Source organism: Phalacrocorax carbo, chromosome 8 (genome assembly GCF_963921805.1).
Source record: "Phalacrocorax carbo chromosome 8, bPhaCar2.1, whole genome shotgun sequence".
NCBI classification, from domain to species: domain Eukaryota; kingdom Metazoa; phylum Chordata; class Aves; order Suliformes; family Phalacrocoracidae; genus Phalacrocorax; species Phalacrocorax carbo.
The window spans coordinates 35,266,633-35,276,555 of NC_087520.1; the positions used below are offsets into that span (position 1 = coordinate 35,266,633).

The window sequence follows — 9,923 nt, forward strand, 5'->3', positions numbered from 1 at the left end:
GTTACACTCATTTCTAAGACTTAAATTCTAGTTGGCTACTGTGTTTCAGATTGCCTCAGTTTGGTAATTTATTTCAAAGTCTCCAACTTTATTCTGGCTTCCTTCTCTTCTGAAAAGTTTACCATTGTTTTCAGTTGTGAATTAAACTTACTCTTTTTGACTATAAATATGATGTAATGCACAAAGCATATAGCAGGATGGTAATCAAATGTTAAACATTGGGAAATACATGTTTAAGTTATTTCAAGCAACCTATACAACTATCAATTAAAACATTATAAAGTCATCCTCTTCATCTCTTTCCACTCAGAATAACTTATCACTTCTGCAAACAAAGACCTTAGGCAAAACTACTTTAAACTCTGCCTATTATTACGGTATAGCTACCCCATACTAACATGCAAATATGTCTGCCTCTACATTTTAGTAAGATAGTTCAGCTGTAGCCAAATGAAATTTGACTCCCTACAAAATTTTAAACTGATGCAGCCTACCAAGTAATTTAAAAAACAGTACACCTTCACCCTTGAAAATAAATAACTTCTGAGTTAAAATAAACACACTCCACTGAAGAGTTTGGGGTAGGAAAGCATGCTATCCTGTCAATCCACATAAAAAAGGCGATGGTAGTCATAACAGAAGACAAAATTTTAAGTATAGACAGATCATACCCAGAGGTGAATCAAAGGAATCAAACCTTTCTTTTGAATAAAGTATGTTAGAAAAGTTAATTATTGCAAATCCTTGTACTGAATGTGCCTGGCTTTTTCTTTTCAAATTTCTAATGAAATATAGCTACCCTATGCATCCATTCAGCATGCTGGGATATCACAATGCTTCTGATTCAGAGGAACAAGGGGCGCTTACTGAACCAGTGGTATACAGTCCAAACTAAGTTCTGGCTAAGACTGAGCATTCTAGCCTCCAATGATCTCACAGTCTGAACAAAGTCTTGAGAGGCTCTATAGATCTTTTTTCTGAAATTAAAAAAAAAATCCTAGGCCTCAGAAAATAAACTGCATTTGAATAAGTATTTCCTGTTTTCACAACAAAAAAAGGGGAGGAAAGCATATTTGCAAAAACATATGAGCTAATAATGTGCAAGACAGAGGAAAACACAACGCACAAAAGTAAAGTGAAATCAAGCCAGACATACCTGAGTTGTTGATAGGCGAAAAACAGGGCCAGTTGTGGGCACTGAAAGCCTAGGTGAAATGCTGGTAGGACCTTGTCCCTGCGTTTGTACTTGAGCCTGCATTTGAGCCTGTGCTAGAGCCTGCTGAGGCACCATTACAAGCTGTCCGGCATCCGTGCGCACCAAGACCATACCTAATGAGAACAAAGTAACAATACATGAATTATAAAGAATAATATGAAGAATTATAAAGAACTATCTATCTACAGAATACAGAACAAAATGTATAGCACTGTACACTTTTCTTTATACTGTTATTTTTTTTTATTATTACACTGTAACATGAGATTTTATTTCAAAGAAGAAAAGGAGCCCATACTAGGGGACAAAAACTAATACCCAATTCAGTTTGGAATTCAAATAACTGTGGTTTATGGATAACAGTGATGAAAAGAACCAGTCACTTGAATGTACAGGCATACAGCAACTTTCAGCAGTCCAGCCAGGGTCAGCAGAATAAAATTATAAAGAAATATTCATTAAAAGTAAACTATAACAACAATCCAGTAACTGAGAACAGAATTCAGTATGAACATACCAGGGACAATGACTTGAGAGCTTTACTAGAACAACAGCTTTAGGGCATGTGTACATGCCAACATCAGGCCAGACACACTTCTGATTACACAAATTTGAGATTTAGTTAATTGTTGAGCATTAACACCTGGATTTACTTGGCACCCACCATCACCATATTGGGAGGCACTACCTGTGGTTCAGACGTCAAGAAAAAATACTGTCATACCCAGAGAACCAACACAACTACTCCTCAGCACAAAATGATACAAGTGCAGTTATTTTAGGAAAACACCAAAGGACTTGTCTTCAAATTATCAGAGTACTTGACAAATGTTTTCTAAGACTTTCTGGAAGTAAATGACAATACTTTCAGATTATTTTCTAGTAACACATTCCACAAATAGAGGCCTTCTATACAACATAGCCAGTGCCATCAAGTTTTGCCCTAAGTGTAACTGGCCTAAGTTTTCCACATCAGCAGGATGGAGAAGGGGAGACAATGGTTAAGTTGATCCCTGGATCATCTGGAGCTTCACACTTATTCAAGATAACTGCAAAGCATGTGATGTGCTTCCTCTAGTTCTCTCAGAATTAAGAAGCAGTTCTCCAGTTGGACTATTTTACAAGAACGTCCAAGTTAGTTACAGAACATTTTAATAATTTAACCTAGACAGGATACAATGGGTCTATAAACAGAAAAACTTCTTGCCTGTAACCACTGGAGAACCAAAATTAAGGATCTAGGAAATCAACTTCTGTTGATAAAGTCAGTTGTTTCTGCAACTTATCTCTATGCACACATTGCTTCATATATATTTTTTAGCTTTTCAAGGGAAAATAAAAAAAGTAAAAGCTTACATCCACTTCTAATTATTAGCTTCCCAGAAAAAAAACACCTCAGTAAATGGATGCGGTTTGCAACATATCATGAGGATAAAGAAATTTGAACAGTATTATATCAAGCAAGTAACAAATTTCAAAAGTACCTTTACTAAGAAAGTCTTTCCTTTCAGCATCTGACATAGAAATACAAAACCCAATCGGGGGATGAATACATGAGTGAACTGAAGCATCACTAAAAGCCCTCACTCACATAGTCTTAGGTGCTCCCAGCCAACCATCAATGCTAAAAGCACAAAGAGAAGGCAAATTTCTGCCACTACAGACTAAAGACTTGTGGAAATCACACTTTAAGATAAAAGGCATAGAGAACTACAGCAAGGACTACACCTAAAAGACATGATCCTAACTCTCTCTCAAAGCCCAGAGAGTAATTTTTAAAAGAAGAGTTGGGGGTGCGGGGGGCACACCACCATAAAAATTCTTTAGAAAGATAGCATTTTAGGTTCACTAGCCCTTCGGGCACCAAACCTGAGGGTTTATATTTGTAGAAAATTCTGTAAGCAGATGATGTATTTGATCTATACCATTCCTAAACCATCTAGACACACAAAAATTAGTACATAGCCAACTGGCCAAACAGGTATAATTTCTCTGATTATGTAGTGAACCTTACATAAAAAAACCTCATAGAATAATGCCTACCATGCATTAAAAAAATACATGGTCTATTTGCATTACACTGATTCACAGGTGTTTTATAATTTCTTTTCCAATTATCTAATATTCATTCTGAATAAAAAAATTTGAATGGAACAGACAAATTAATTGCAACACATGCCACAGTTTCAACAGAAGTTGCAGACATAATTACTACCATAGATGCATAAATATTCACATATTAATGTTATTTTTTAATTCAGTTTGGAGAACTTTAAACTTCTTTTACTGAACAACACGTACAAATTAGAATCTGGTTACATTATGAGATTAATTTTTCCTTACTGTCAGGCATGTAAAGGTGAAATACACAACTCATTAGTATTATATGCTAAAATAACCTATTCTGAAAAACTCATTCTATATTTCTGCTTTAGACAGAAGTTTACAATAAGGGAGTTTCAAAATTAAGTTATAAATGATCCACTAATTTAAAGAATAAAAATTCAAATATTTTCAAGTATTTTCTGACTATCTTAATCTTAGAACACACAATCTTCATGTTTATGCAAATTTAATGGATTTCAAACTATCCTGTAATAAAATAAAATTGTAACTTTCCACAGTATTATTTCCATAACATTTTTCTAAACCTCAGACCAGATGGTTTTTAAGGGCTCCGTTTTCCTCATCTGTTTGAAAATGAAGTAGCAGAACAAAGTATTGACATAGTAAAGTTCAGAAACTGCATGCAAAGTTATGATACATGTTATCATATTAGTATATTAATTATCAAACAGATGAAGAACGTGAAATCAAAGGCTAAAGGCACTAATACAGTCTGAGTAGCGACCTCTTATCTGTTTTAAGTCAGTTAGGTGACTGAGCTTTATCTGGTCAGAGAATTAGAATTTGGAGGAGCTTCATAAACTATGGCCAAAGACACAACTACTAGAAGTCCAAGCTTCTACATCATCACATTTTTGCTTCACTTAGCTAATAAATGTCAAATATTTTAAGAAACATGGTGGAAGAAGTTATTTCAGACTACATCAATAGCTCCACATACTGTCAGGCTATTGATGTTAGTAACAAAAAAAAATTAAAAGTAGTTCAAATGTTGAACCATCTCCTAAATCAAGGAGGCACAGTTACCAACTCTTTGCAACATGAAAACTTAAGTAGAGGACCATGGAACCCTGCCAAATTTCAGATGAAACAACATACGGTTAGAGTAGGAATCACTAGGATGCAGGGATGCTGATTTGGTTAGTTAGCAACCTTGCTGAAATTACATATTTGGTAATGGAAGTTAAGAAACTACAAGGAGAATAGACAGGACGCAACCATTACTTCAGAGTTAGAAATAAAATCCAGTGACGTAAAGACTGCCCAGATGCAGTGGAGACTGACAGCATCACACTTACTGAAAGGAAATATTTTAGACTGAATTACACAAATGAGCCTGTATCTTACCACCTGATTCACAACAGAAGACACTCCTTGAGGAAGGAGAACATTTCAAGACTATCAAGAGTAAAGCAGAAAACAGAGTCCTTCAAAACAGACACATAGAATTATTCTACCAGCGCAGTTTTTCACCTGGTGCACAACTGCTCGCTACACCATTACAACATAACTCACCGCGACTGCCGCTCTCTCCCTAAAGGAAAACAAGTAACTCGTCAACCAACAGTCATGACTAGCTTGCATTAGCCACCACCCGTCCCGTACCAATTACATCCTCATTAACGGCGGCCTGTTTGTCAGACGTCGCCCTCAGACAGGTGGCACTTCTTTTGTTTCCAGCACGTCGAGCAGCGGGAAGACGACAACTTTGGGGGGAAAAGAAGCCCTCAGCCAAGAAAAAAAAAAAAGAAAAAAAAAAAAAGAAGGAAGGGTTAGAAAGGCAAGCCCGCCACAGCTGCGCTTCCACTTACACTTACCGGGTGGGATAGTGAAGCCGGGGGGCAGCTGGATGGTGGTCTGCTGAGGCGGCCGCACGATCAGCTGAGGGGCCACGATCCGGGGGGCAGCGCCCAGCGCCGGCCTGGGCGACAGGGCCTGAGGGGCCGCGGGGAGGGCAGCGCCCGCCTTGGCGACGCCCGCCGCGCTGACCGCCGGCTTGGCCGCGGCGCCGGGGGCTGCGGCAGCCGGCGGGGCACAGTTGGCGACCGAACCCGGTCCCGGCGGTGCGGCCGCGCCGGCAGCGGCGGGCGCGGGGCTGGCGGAGTTACTGAGTGCGTTTACTGCGGGGAGAGGGCCGTGCGCGGGCTTGGTCTGTGCTGTGGCGGCGTCGGCTCTGCCGTGGCTGCTGACTGGTGGGACCGCCACCGGCCGGCCCCCGGCGCCCTCCCCGTTGGGCGCCGCCTCGCCGGCGAGCGGCGCGGTCCCGCCAGCGGCGGTTCCCTCCGCCGCTCCCGCCTGCCCGCCGCCCCCCGCCGGCGTCCCGCTCCCCCCCGTGGCGGCCGCGGCCTCGGCGCGCTGCGGCGGCGGCGGCGCGCTGGCAGCTACGGGCGGGCTGCCGCCGGGGCTAGGGCTCCCCGCGTCCCGAGCGGCGGCAGCAGCCACATGGTTGTTGACAGGCTGGGCAGGGGTGCCGGCGGGCGGGGGGGCAGCGGGCTGCGGCGGGGCAGGGGCGGCGGGCGCGCCGGGGCTGCCGCCGCCGAGGAGAGCCGCTCCATGTGATTGCTGCACACTACTACTGTTTACACTCACTCCCCTCCCTGCCGCCGCCGCTGCCGCCGCCTCCGCTGCCGCCGCCGCCGGGGGGGACGGGGACGAGAGCGGCCCCTGGGCAGGGGCTCGGCTCTCCGCGGCTCCGGGGCACCCCGCCGCCTCCTCTGCCCCGGCAGCGGGAGGAGGCGCGGGATGCCCTTGCTGCTGCCGGACGGGGCTGCTGCCCCCCGCTAGGCTCCCCTGGTGCTGCTGCTGCGGCTGCTGCTGCTGGGACGGGGCGGAGGTCCTGGGCTGGGGCGCCTCGGCAGAGCCCCGGCCGCCGGCCAGCTGCGATTCCAAGGAGCCCACCAGGTCGCTGACCGCCTTCTCGTCCACCTCCTCGGAGAAGAGCAGCATCTCTTCCAGGGGGTCCGAGGCACCCGCCGCCATCTTGCGCTGAGCTGGGAGCCGGCCGCGCAGGGCGCAGGCGCGCCGGCCTCTGCCGTGCGCGAGGCATTCTGGGAGGGGCCAGCTTCCTCCTCCCCCGCCGTGGGGGCGGGAGGAGAGCGGGCGGTCGTAGCGGCCTCATCGCCCGCCCGGGGCTCCCGCCGCTGCCTCCTTCGAGGCCCGATGAGATCCGTAGCGCTCCTGTGGGTTTTGGCCGGTGGGGCCGGGAACGGCCCGGCGGCCTAACCACCCTGGGCGAGGGGCGACTGCCTGGGGGAGAGGGCTGCTCCGCGGCCGCCTTGGGGAGCCGAGGGGCGACAGCGTGTCTAGGCAGGTGCCATAGCCATGCGGGTGTGGGTGTGTGAGTCTGCCGTTAATCGTGTCCGTGAGGACTTCTGACAGGGAGGTCTGAGGCACGGAGAGGGCCTGCAGCCCTGATACAGAGGGTGAGCTTGCACGCTGGGAATTGAGGTGTCATGCAACGCTGTCGCCTTTTGGTAAGGAAGATGCCACAATTGCACTCTTTGCTGTCACTTGGTACCCTGTGAGGATGATTGCAGCCAGCACAATTATCTTCATGCTTGGGGAGAACTGAAAGCATGTGTGCAGTCGGCTGTAGTGCCTCAGCTGCCTTACACACTAACTCTTTCCAAGGAGGGAACTGCAAGGGGGGTGCTGTTGGAGCTGTTTGAAACCCTAAGATGCACACACAGTACCTGCACTCATATTTGTGCTCCTCTGTCTGCTTTAGGAGTTTTAGACGTTTATGTACAAAGCTACTGTTTTACCTAGACAAGAATGGTTGCAGTAATACAATTTCCTATTGTGGACACTGTTAATAGAAGACTTGTAAACCAAAAGTAAGATTCTTGGCATCACTGGCATACTGTGTTCCTTCAGTATCCCCACAGGAAATTTGAGGTTGTTTGTTTCGTTACTAAGACTCCTGCCATTGCACGCCTGCATGCCCTTTTCCCAGCAATTCTTGCCTCATGGTAAATATCATCTGAGAGAAAGACAGTGGTCTTAACCCATCATTTCTTTGAGTAATGACAGGGCAGTTTCTTTGGTGGGACCTTCAAAATAAATAATCTTCCCTTGAATAACCATCACCCACAGTTCACCGCATCTGTCCTTGCATGCAGGTGATAACCACCATGGATTTGTGAAACTGCCAGCAGAAAGCAGCTTGGTTTCCTTTATCTGTCTCTGCTGGCCTGCGATAGCATGGATGTCTTCAAACTTGGATGTGTTTGAGTTGCTGCTCTGTGACCAGAAATGGTGACTCATCCTGAAAATCACAGAAAGAAGAATTTTCCACAAAATGAAAAAGGCGTGTCAGTGGATAACCCACCTTCAACTGCACAGTGCACAGATGGAAACAAGCAAAGGGTTCACAGTGCAGGCAACTGTTCTCCATTCCCATACTCAATCTGCTAAATCATACATTATATGACTTGGCTTGAGTCACAGGACTAAACTACTAACAACTCGTTTGTTACCATCCGTTTCCTCTTAATGTAGGTTGCATTTTTATTCAGGGTAGTTTTTCCTGATTGTCTGTTTATACCTTAAGAAGCAGGTTTATGATGAATCAAAATAAACCACTTTTAAAATGCATTAAAAATAGGTTGCAGCAGTTTAGTTAGGGTAAGTTTAAATGTCTACTGAAATTAAACCAGAACATATTTCTTAAATAAAGTGGCCAGTAAAAGTACTGAAGGCGATCAGGATATAGAAACAGGAGGCTATGCAGTAAGTGAATGTGAAAGCACAGCATTGCTTATGAAAAACAGTATTAAGTGTACACAGGAGATCTATACATCAAGAATTTGCTTAGCAAATGAATATTGCTTTTATGGAATGCTACAGCTGAATTAAACTGGGTCTTTTAACAACTGTTCCTACCTGGAAATGTAATTAAAACATAGTAGACTATTACTCAATTTGCTATTGTACAAAAATAATGTTAATTTGGGTTGGAAAATAATCAGAATCTATCCAGTATTACTTTAAGAGTCACACATTTTATTAATTTTATTAGATAAGATCCCATGCTTCCTTCACATATTTGCCCCTGATCCTGGACTTCATTACCTCCACAGTGTTTATAAGAGAATAGAAAGTTAAACATACAATTCTGCAACTACTCCTGACTGTGAAAAAAGTTCTACTACTCATTTTTCTAACACTATGTCATTAAACTGGGTGTCTCCATAAAAACCACCCTGAAGGAAAACTTTATTGCTTTGTAACCTCAGAAGATAAAAAGTAATCTTCCCACCGGAAGGAGAAAATGGCAAGTCATGATTTATAAGACAGGTTTCAAAACTTTAAATATTGCCTACTTTTAATTACAGTTTTAAAGTACATTTGTGGGTGGGTAATCTGTAAAACATGAATTCGTATTTCTTCCCACTCACCTCTTCATAACTGAGCCATTTTATATATATAAACACAGAATAAGGAAGTATAATAGAATATTTTATTTAATAAAACATGATGTATACTGATTCACATTGGACTCCTTTTAAGTCAAGAAGTGATGACACACATAAGATTGTATACAAACTTGTTGATGAAGCTGGCTTTGGGCTTGCACTTTTATGGAATGAGACATTTAGTAAAGTACAGAATTCTTGTGAACTTTTGTATTCATTCTTTTATTATAAAAATCTTTCAAATACATGCTTTTCATCATAGAAAACATTTCTGAACATATTTGTTGCTCTTTCATTTTTAAGAGTTAAATATGTACACAATAAAAAAAACACACAAAAACCAAAGAGACCACTGTGATCATCTCATTTTGATCTCTTAAAATACTATCTTTCCTGAATTATATTTTGTTTGAAATAGAGAATATCTGTTAGGAAAGTTAACTTACAACTATGGTTTTAAAATTGCTCATGAAAGAAAATCCACAACAAAAGTTGCTGTTCAGTTATCAACACTGTTAAACCCTGTGCCCTGTTTCCAGCCCAAATTTTCATTAATAACTCGCCACATAATAGAAATACCACTGCCATGTTAAGCTGCAGGGGTTAATAACAGTTCACACAGTGAAGTACCTATTTGTCATCTAAACAAGTGAAAGCACTTAGAAAGGAGCACTGTTTTTCTAGCGTGTAGGTTTCTTTCAAATACACACTTTCAGTGCATTCAAATATACAATTTAACTATCGTAAGTTCAAAATCAACATTTAAAATGGTACCTACCAGGTTTAGATAAGACTTTGAGATAGCTTAAAATTAATTTACAGTACTCTACCTATGTAATTGAAGTTCACTTTATGCTATAAGAAATATCCTTTCTGCTGATTTTAAGTATGAATTAGAAATTATAAATTCCACAAACTGGAGAGCTCAAAGAGGGCTAGAATAACCAACAGCTGTTCTAGAAATATGTCTAAATTTAGCTTTATGTATTTCAGTTGCTATGGATTTTTTTAATGTATGGCTTATAGAAATTTAGGAGCTTTTGTTTCAAAGTTAATTGTAATTGTAAATATTTGTCTGTGCTCACCTAGACAGGACTTGATGGAGAGGCTTGGGAAAATTTTGACATCAAGAAGGTTCCAATTTAACCCTCAAAAAGTTTTCA

General features: G+C 42.6%; 1 protein-coding gene across 2 annotated transcripts in view; it reads right to left on the reverse strand.

Moving 5' to 3' along the window:
* The window catches only part of LOC135314793 (transcription initiation factor TFIID subunit 4-like), a 146,785-nt gene extending 140,370 nt beyond the window's left edge, over positions 1-6,415 (reverse strand). Inside the window, exons 1-2 of one of the 2 annotated variants that reach the window (XM_064459561.1) lie at positions 5,161-6,415; positions 1,157-1,329 (exon numbers count right to left, since the gene is read on the reverse strand). In XM_064459561.1, the coding sequence (XP_064315631.1) occupies positions 1,157-1,329; positions 5,161-6,322 (1,335 nt within the window). In that variant the 5' untranslated portion in view covers positions 6,323-6,415. The remainder of the gene's footprint in view (positions 1-1,156; positions 1,330-5,160) is intronic. The other variant, XM_064459560.1, reaches the window with a different exon arrangement.
* Between the last annotated feature and the right edge of the window lie 3,508 nt (positions 6,416-9,923).